At 41.2% G+C, this 9,801-nt stretch overlaps 1 protein-coding gene across 2 annotated transcripts; it reads right to left on the reverse strand.

Annotated features, from left to right (window-relative positions):
* anapc5 (anaphase promoting complex subunit 5) lies at positions 1 to 8,090 on the reverse strand. Of its 2 annotated transcripts, XM_042488148.1 has the most exons (18): positions 8,008 to 8,090; positions 7,564 to 7,780; positions 7,398 to 7,477; positions 6,625 to 6,734; positions 6,296 to 6,539; positions 6,028 to 6,094; positions 5,820 to 5,921; positions 5,537 to 5,727; positions 5,346 to 5,427; positions 5,131 to 5,223; positions 4,206 to 4,387; positions 3,811 to 3,946; positions 3,558 to 3,632; positions 2,572 to 2,693; positions 2,369 to 2,476; positions 2,002 to 2,149; positions 958 to 1,120; positions 1 to 854 (listed from the first exon to the last, which is right to left on the reverse strand). In XM_042488148.1, exons 2-18 carry the CDS (start codon positions 7,759 to 7,761, stop codon positions 634 to 636), a joined length of 2,322 nt encoding a protein of 773 aa, XP_042344082.1. In that variant the 5' UTR covers positions 7,762 to 7,780; positions 8,008 to 8,090; the 3' UTR covers positions 1 to 633. The 2 variants fall into 2 exon arrangements, with proteins under 2 accessions (XP_042344082.1, XP_042344080.1); XM_042488146.1 differs by having other exon boundaries at positions 7,564 to 8,086.
* Positions 8,091 to 9,801: the final 1,711 nt, after the last annotated feature.

Genomic DNA, 9,801 nt, shown 5'->3' on the forward strand with positions numbered 1-9,801 from the left:
GGAATACAGAAACAGTATCTGGTGTTATGCCATCGCGGGTCTGTGACATTATAAATGTGATCGCGGTTTCTTCCTCCTGATTCCAGCTTCATCTGTATTCTTTTGGTGAAATATGAATCATCCAGGCCACTAGAACACATTCATCTTGTAGCTAACTGTGATATTACCCTCATTCATCAAAAAGCGGTGGGTAAATCGGCGCCGCTGTGACAGCTCCTGATAAACTTTCGACATTTCTACCGCTGGAAGTCATGTTATGTGTGTCTGACAAAACTGGACTATTGCTGTACTGGAAGTTGCAAAAAAAAACCAAACACGTTGTTTATCATGACGCATTATTCAAATTTTTACTGGGTCAAAAGTGATAACATATCAACTGATCTATTCTTGGTCTGCCGGTAACTCAGCTTTGTTTATGAGTACTGACAGTGACCACTCTAATAATTATCCAGGCACTGCGTTCCACAATTACCCAAATATTTACAAATGAAATGCTTTTAGTGCTGACAGAGGACAGATCTTCATCACCATCTGGTGGTCAGCAGCTGTGACTCCAGTCAGCAGTTAGAGGAGGTGTTTTTTGTCTTTTTCAGTGGCCAAAATAACTACAGTTTGTTGCTGCACAGGGAGTAGTTACAGTCGCATGGAGACCGGTGGTGCTGGTGACTGCAGCTCCTGGTCCAGCAGACGGAAAAGCATGGCACTTTTGTTGCACTGCGAGGTTTGTCCCAGAGAACGGTGGAGCAGAGCCTGCAGGTAGTGGACGTCCCGCAGCCGCTCCTTACAGTTCAGCTTGGAGAAATATGCTGCTGCCTCATTCAGCGTGTCGACAGCCAAAGCCGCCAAATGCAAATCTGCAGGGAGACAATAAACAGCAGTGTGTGAAAAGAGGCTGTGCAGCCACACAACACTAAGAGATAGCGATCAGCGTGCGGCAGAGCGGGCCGAGGCTGTTACCTGCTTGCCCTTGTCCGTTTGGCTTGAACCCAGCCACCGCCATCTGACAGCGGGCCATCAGCAGCAGGGCTCGGCCCTTGTCCATGACTGATCCGTGGGCCAGAACAGGCTCAATGGCTTCATGCAGAACACTCAGAGAGTGCTCAGGAACCCCCAACATCAGCTGCAGAGAGGAGAGGAAACAAAATTAACTTAAAAAAAAAAAAGTGTACTTACTTACTAGAGCACAGATCTCCACCAACTGGAGCTGATCGCAGCCTCTTTAGACTTAAACAAAATACAAGGTAATTATGAGGATGAATGTATGTTTAATAACTTAAAAAACAGCCACAAATATTTGATCCATGTCATTCATAACTAGATTTTTAACTGTACTGACTTTATTTGCAGGCTATAGCCCAACAAAGTAGGAAAATACAACAATAAACACAATTAGAATAGACAAAAAGGATACCATTTAACTACATAACCTACTTATTTACTTATGGTAGAAGCACAAATATCAATGAAAAACGACCAAATTAACAAAATTGGGCAGGCAGAATGCTACAGGTGTGGTAAGACGCCGTGCAGCGGACAGAACATAACTGGATTGCAAAACCATTGCAGCTAATTTCATGTCACAACACACTGAGGTGAATCATTACATATCAGGAATGGAAACTAATCTGCAGATGCTCTTCAAAATAAGACTAAATCTTTCTGTGTAGGTCAGTTTTAAAGCCACAATGAAAGTCAAAATGTTTCCTGCCACACACACACACACACACACACACACACACACACACACACACACACACACACACACACACACACACACACACACACACACACACACACACACACACACACACACACACACACGACCAAATGCATGACCCCCTCTAGGCTTTTACCTGGCAGAGATGATAAAGAATCCATGTGTGTTGTGCTGCTTTTATTTTGCATATGCACCAACAATATTGGAGAAAAGGCTTTGTTGATTTGCATGTACGGGAGCTGTAACAGTGTTAGAGTGAAGTCTGTTTTCCTGTTGTGGCTGACCTGAGTGAAGGCCAGGTGCAGGATGGTCTCTGAGGCCAGGGACTGCAGGTGGTGCTGTCTTGCTAGAGCCAGGGCCTGCAGGAGGAGAGGAAGCGCTGTGGAGAAGCCAGACGACTCCCAGTGGAGCTCAGCGGTGGAAAGCATAACTCTGTATGAGACATAAAGAGGCGGTGATGGAGACGAGAAATGTGGCTCGGAATGATCCCTGAACGTCATATATTAAATATTTACAGCAGCCCTAAAATAGCTGAGTCAACCCTACATACAAAAAGAAGGCAGACTAACTTTAGATGTGTTCACTCGCCTCTACGCTCCAGGAAACCACGCTGTCGGAAAAAAGCAAAAGACAACAGAAGTGTCTTTTTACCTGATGACCACTTCTGTACATTTAGTCTTCTCACAGTGCGCCTGCAGCCGCTGCAAGATGCTGTACGCCTCAGTGCTCCGGTTGAGAGCCTTCAGAACTTGAGCTTTTCTGTGAGCAAACACACGGTTACCGCTCAGACACAAATTACACATGTACGAGACAGCCGTTAAGATTAGAACTGCAGATTTGTGTCTTGGCGTTACCTGTAGAGACCTTCTGTTTTGCTTAAAGCAGAGATGGCTGTGACGAGTGGCTCTGCCAAATGGTATTTCCCTTTGTTCATGTATCTCTCAAACTGGATTTTCAGGTCACACAGCATCCAGAGCTGAAGGAGGGAAACAGAAAACAATTAACATGATATTTTATTAATGTCAATATCAACTTTCAACCCGCATTTCCCCATCCAGTGAATGTCATCTACAAGGCAAAAAGCAGTATCTGCATATTTATAGTTATCATGTGTGTTCTTATGTGAATGTGTAAAAAAAAAAGCATGAAATAGAGGCATTACCTTGTTTTTATCTGCTACACAGTTTGCTGGCCAGCCCGAAAACTTTTAAACTCTTTATCCTAAACTTCTCTTGCTCTGCAGTTATTGCTCTCTGCCTTTGCAGCGCAGCACTGAATTACAGCAACAGCAACTTTTGTAGAGACTCAAGTGCTAAAAGGCACAGGTTTATCCCAATAAACTGCTTATAAATGACAACTGTATTTGTTCAAAAACTGTAATTGTTCAAAACGTGTAGTTTTAATTGGAAAATAAAACATTAAAATCTTTAATACACTTTGCCTGAGCCTAGTAGCTGTAAGTGTTCAGTAATCAAACATGTCTTCGTTGTGTTATCATGCTGTTGTTATTGTGTTAGCTGGCTAGCTATCAATAAGCCCAACACTGTTTGTGTGTACAGCCGGTTTTAATATGTCACAAGAAAAATGTTAATAAAACAAACCCATGAGGTGCTTTGTTAAAAATCAAAATATGCAAACATAAAGATAACAAGTCTAAACTGACAATATTCACATGACGTCTTGCTGAGCTGGCTGGTCTATTTGACAAACCTCATTGTGTATTTGTGATGACGTAATTACGTCATTGCATAATGACATCGTCATGCAATGACATTAAAATGTAATGCAGCAACTTTCTGCAAAACTCTTCCTCCTCTGAAAGCGAGTTGTCAACACTGACCTTGGCGTGCTGTGTGTGTGGAGGAAACTGTTCCTTCAGATGCTGGAGAATCTCTGACACTGCACAGTACAGACCCTGCCACAGATGCAAACACACGCGGGACAAAGAATTAAAAGTGTTTAACTCTGCCCAGGAGCTGGAAAGAAAACCTGATCAATTTTTATTACCTTCCCGCAATGCTGGGTCGACTGACTAACGGATATGCAGCAGCGGGGGAGAAAGCAGACAGACGGGATCAAATGAAATGTGTTACCTGCTCAGCGTGCAGCTCAGCCAGGTGGCACAGAGCCACGGCGAACGCCTCTGTGTTGTTCTGCTGGACCCCAAAGTTGACTGGCTCCAGACTGCTCATGTTGAGAAGCAGCTGGGCCTGCTGCAGAGCCATGGTGCTGCAAGAGACACGGGCACAAAAAAAGGAGAAAAAGTGACACTTCTGACTCATTTACTTTCACACCCAGACTTGTGGTGTTTTTATATTAATGCTCAGGACAAGTTTGTTGTGTTTAGATTAGATTTCTGAAATGTCAATCCATGCAAAAGAACAAGAGTTATTTCAGTGTTTTACAGAGCTGGTTTTTATATCAGTGCAGTCTACTGTCTAACACAACTGACAACTGTGTGTGTGGGTGGCAGGCTGAAGAGTCTGACCTCTTGCCGTACATCCTCCATATGGACGTCGTCTGAGCCAGGCTGATCTCGATCAGCTCCGACAGACTGTGTTTCCAGTGCAGGATGTCCGTGTCCTTCAGTGCGTCCATCAGTTTGTGGGCTGTCTTACCCTGTGTCGCCCCCTGCTGGACCAGAGACTGAATGCCCAGAGATGCCAGATACTGCAGCAGAGAGGATCATCAGTCAGTGTGATAGATAACACATGTCAAAGATAACATATTCAAAGATCAGCTTTAGCAGCAGTGACAGCTCAGTGATGCACTTTATGCTGTTTTTATTCACATTTAGCAGGCTGTGTATTCATCAAGATTTTCTATGCGTTCATGCATGTTATTTTATGAAGGGAACATTTCAGGACACAACTACTGACTAAAAACAAGAATTTCTGATGAAAGGTGCTAAATTGCAACTACTGTGTTTATCTAATGCCCAACGTGTATTACAGCTGTGCATACTGTAAAAATACACAACAAACGTGCCTGTTAAAGTATTTCAAGCATTTCAAATTGTATCAATTGCTATCCCTGCATAATGTCTTCCTTTAAGGAAATGGCCAACGCAGATTATTTTGATGAAGACATGTTCACATTCTGCATCATTTATTAATGATCATTTTCTTTATAAAAATGCAACAGCGTTGAAAATTCAGGGGATGAACATAGAGATGCTCTGATAAACATACGACGCGAAGTATTACCTAATACGATAAAGGTGTTACTTTGTTTGCAATGTGAGGGTTTGAGACTGAAATATGGATTACAGCTATTATTTTTTTTATTTGGAGTTTGGCAAACTAAATCTGGTGTAAACGTGAGCCAAGGCGATAAAAAAAAAGGAAAAAAAGCTAAAAATAAACACCACTTTAATTTCGGCGGTCTTATTGAAGAGCTCGTGTTGTACTCACTGGCAGGCAGAAATGGGCCGCCATTTTCACCGAGTCCTCCGTTAACACGGTGCTGTCAGATCCCTTCATCTGTTCCAGTGTGTACAGCCAACTCTGACGTGGGACACAGAGAGACAGGCAGGAATAAACTCACTCATATTACAGTCACACATTATGAACCTTAATCACAGTACAACAGTGACATGATGTAAAATAATAACAGAAAAGTATTTTACCAGACAGTGCTGCAAACACACATGATCATTGGACTCCTGGGCAATGCGGATAGCCTCCTGCAGAGCCAGATCTGCCTGCTGACTGAAGGAAAAAAAAAATGGAGAACCGATAAGTCAGTTATGTTTTATACAAACACTTTTTATGCAGAAACGTGTCCGCCCTCTCAGACTCCACCACTTCTTGTACTCACTAGTGGCCGAAGCGACAGTGCAAGCTTGCAAGATTGAGAGCGGCGTAGCGGAGACTTCGGCCATAGCCCTCATCCCCGTTGCTCTTTCCCTCATTCCCAGACAAGATGAGGCGGTCAAAATAATGCAAGAGACTGTGAGCGGAGAGGAAGATGTCCTGGACTCTCATGTTGTTCAGGTAGTTTAGATAATGCTGAGGAGAGAGGAAACACCACAGAGCTGATGATGAAGGTATCTTGGCGGACTTGTTATTACAGCAGGGAAAGTGAAGCGGATGCAGCTCACCGCTTCGGCAAAATCGGGGTTAAACTTGAGCATGTTGTTGAGCTCTTCCTGCAGAGCAGCGGGCTTTAGAGCTTTGTTCTCATCGTTCTTCAGAAGATAAGCCTGCGGAAAGAGGTTTGAATAAACTGTGAGAGCCCCAAAAAATGCTACTTCTCGGCTTCACACGGGATGTGGACGATTTCAGCCTCGATTTAATGAACACACCTACCTGTCTTGCTAGAAAGTACTCTGCTTGTTTTTGTGACAGTGGACCTCTGCTTGGAGTGTTGTCATTTCTGGAGATAACATGAGATTTTAATCACGTTGTAAGGCGATAAAATCTAGACTGTTGTGCACACAGTGAATACATTTCACAGAGAAGTAGATGCAGACAATCAAAACATAATGTCAAAACTTTCAATACACTAGGATTTGACCCCTGACAGTAAAATGTGACAGAAAAACTGTTTATTTTATCCAACAACAGCATCACTAACCGAAGCTCTGACTCATGCAGTGGGGTGTCCAACTCCTCCCTGTCTATTCTGTCCCCAACAGTGTCCTCGGTGCTGGTGAGGTCCATGTCGGAGTCGTCGGCGACCAGTGCTGGCAAACCCACCTGCCCGTCGGTAGGCTTGGCGTAGTGACTGTGGTAGTAGTGCTGCAGGGACTTGTACAGCTTGTAGACCTGACTGAAGGACAGCTTGTTGTAGGCCAGAAGCATGTGTCTCATAAAAAGACCTAAAAAAACAGGTGAGACATAGCTTAACACACATCTACTTCATGAGAATAACACAAATCATGAGAAACCATGTGTACTACTCACCCACAACACTGGTTTTATAAGCCTCAGAGTCAAAAGCAGTGAATGGAGTGGGAAGAGTGGAAAAGAAGTACTCCATGTCTTTCAGTTCTCCGTCTGCCATTTCATGCAGCCTTGGGAGGAAAAAACAATGGCCTCAGCATCTAGACATGCTGATATTTTAACATTATTGTGATAATGTGTTGTCTCAGACCTTAGTTAGGGAGTGTTCGTTATTTATGAGAGGGGAGGGGTTAGTGCTAAACAGGGAAAGCACTTCAGATGTTTTTTTAAGCACAAAGAAGGAGGTTTTTTTTTTGGATTTAGCTTAGGAGAGGGACATTCAACTTCAAATTTATCTATTTTGAATTTATTTTAAGTACTCTCAGAACCCCCAAAACATACAAGTGGGTTTAAAAGGCAAGTTTTCTATAATAATCTCCATAAATTACACTATGTACCACAGCCAGAGACCATAAAATATGTAATATACTCATGGTGAAGGTAGGCTCAGGTATTTGCCAACAATCACTTGGGACATTCAAGAAAAAAAATCCAGCATCATGATATTAAAATAAACAATCAAACAAACAACGAAATCACACCCCAGCCACCCCCCTTCTCTGATAAATAAACCACAGTCCCTTATTATGACATTGCCAAAAGGCAACATTGCAACTATGTGGTACATTTTCCTGAACGTCCCATAAAACTGATCTCTATCAGAGCTACAATGTTGCATGCTATTGGTTGATTAAATAAAATGTAATAAATGAAGTCACCGTGTTTCAGCCTACCTGAGTTTGACAGCATACGCAGTCTGAGGACAACACTCCTCCACAGTCTTCAGGAACTGACCCAGAGTCAGATCTGGACCCTGATGACATCAAACAACAGACACCACCTTGAGGCTGCTGCTGCAACACAGCGGTATGTAAAAATAACTACATTCATATAACCAACCTGCTGTAAGGGTAGGATGAGTTTGTTGAGTCGTCTTCTTTCAGGCAGTGAGATTTTGGACGCGGTCATGTCGTACAGCAGCGCGAGGACGGAGATCTTATACGGAGTCACCCAGTCTTTGATACCAAACACGTTAGCATGGACTACCCCGTTCGTCATCATGGGGTTAAAATACAAACTTTCATGCACACTCGCCATTCTGACAAGTGGTGTTAGGCTATAATGAAGACAGAGCACAGTTTGGTGTCTCACTGCATCAACATTAAGCGGAGAGAAAAGTTACACACAGCCAGCAGCCGAAAACACAACAGCAGCAGCTAACAGCTAGCTAACGTTAGCTCGCGAACTAACTTGAGAGTAAAGTCCTGTGTGTCGGCAATAATACATCACAATAATACAATACAGTAAGTCTCTGCTAACTTGCAGACAATGTATCCTACGCACAGTGAGCGCTCACACCGGTGCTGTCAGGTCCTTTGGTTTATTACAAGCATATTGACAGCCAGTTGTCTCTTTTGCTTTCAAACCGCCCTCCCTCTGTCCCCTGAAAAATACGTCATGAAGAGACCGTGTTTTTTTTTTTTCTGTTAAACTTTATTCGCAACCAGTTCACTCAAAAGGAGTATTAGAAATAAGATAATAACATGGTAATGAGATAATAATAGCGTTCTTTCATTTCAAATCACACAAGGACAGGACGTGAGAAGGTGAAGCTTTAGTTGGTCAGTGTTTTTTTTCCCTACAATATTAAAGACTAACTTTAGCCAATGTCAGGTCAGTTTAACCCAATACATGGACACATGAACAAGGCACATTAAGCCCTGCTCACATCTACAATCATTTACATATCAACCTGATATATCATATCATATGTCATATCATATCATATCATATCATATCATATCATATCATATCATATCATATCATATGTCATATCATATCATATCATATCATATCATATCATATGTCATATCATATCATATCATATCATATCATATGTCATATCATATCATATCATATCATATCATATCATATCATATCATATCATATCATATCATATGTCATATCACATCACATCACATCACATCACATCACATCATATCATATATCATATCATACATCCATTTGTCATTCAGAGTTTCAGAGAAGAGCTTGACTCTGACAGTGAGGAGCTCCAGCAGCAGGTCCAGCTCTGCACCAGCAGGAAGTTGACAGAAAGTCAACTGCACCGAGGTTGCGGCTGCAGACGAAGCATGTGACGCCTCAGCTCAGCACAAACAGAGTCTGAGTGTCAGCAGCATGAACACGGACGACTTTGACAAAAAAAAAAAAAAAATCAGATTTTCTTTTTTCGTTTATTTGCTATAACAGTCAATGCATTTTTATTTATTTATTTATTTATTTATTTTTTACCAGTAACTTTTTAAAATCTAGTTAGCAATGATTTGTTAACAGCATTTTTTCTGGAACCTAATTTATTTTTGCATCTAATACAATAGCAGCATAATGACTTCATAAAAATCTCAAGTAACAAATGGACTCCCTTTGATTTGTTATTTAATTTTATGCATATTTTGCATTTTAATTTTCTCAGTCTGCTGAAAAAATAAGCATATTGGTAAGTATTTGTTAATTATTTTGTATTCTTTAGTTGGGTTTATTAATTAATTAACTAGCAAATTATTTGTTAATTTGATTCATTTGGAATCAGATTCGTATTTTATATTTGCACATTAGCAGCATGAAAAGGGTTGCCTTGGAAATCAGCTCCAAAGTGCTCATAAATCATTACCTCTTTGCTTTGGTAGTATTTCATTTATTTACTGTCACATAATTTGCATTTCAATTTAGAAAATGTTTCTTTAATTAAGCCTGTTGGTAGGCATTTCAAATATGATTTATTTTGAATCAAATCTCCTTTATTTTGTAGATATAAGTGAAGCAGCCAGGGGGGACTCTGGTTTTTCAAATGACTCTCAGCAAATATCAGAATAAAAGCCAAGATGTTTCCATTGATTAGCAGTAACCATGATGTGATTTGGAGCATTTTGGTGTGACGCAGATCATGAGATAGAGATATAAATGATTCTTTTATCTCATGATCTGAAATTGTGTGAGCACACATATACGGACACTGAAATGACAAATTTGCCCTTAAATTTGCCACTTTTTATTATCAGACAACACAAAGTAAACCAGTGGAATTAGAATAAAATAAGCTACTACCCAGAGATTTAG

The sequence above is a fragment of the Plectropomus leopardus genome, chromosome 6 (assembly GCF_008729295.1).
Source record: "Plectropomus leopardus isolate mb chromosome 6, YSFRI_Pleo_2.0, whole genome shotgun sequence".
In the NCBI taxonomy this organism is placed as follows: domain Eukaryota; kingdom Metazoa; phylum Chordata; class Actinopteri; order Perciformes; family Serranidae; genus Plectropomus; species Plectropomus leopardus.

Excerpts from the sequence above, each read along its gene's own strand:
- anapc5 (XM_042488148.1), bottom strand. The coding sequence starts at position 7,761 with ATGGCGAGTGTGCATGAAAGTTTGTATTTTAACCCCATGATGACGAAC. Across the intron at positions 7,478-7,563 it reads TCATCCTACCCTTACAGCAG|GGTCCAGATCTGACTCTGGG; the intron begins GTTGGTTATATG and ends TGATGTCATCAG. Across the intron at positions 5,728-5,819 it reads ACCCCGATTTTGCCGAAGCG|CATTATCTAAACTACCTGAA; the intron begins GTGAGCTGCATC and ends CTCTCTCCTCAG.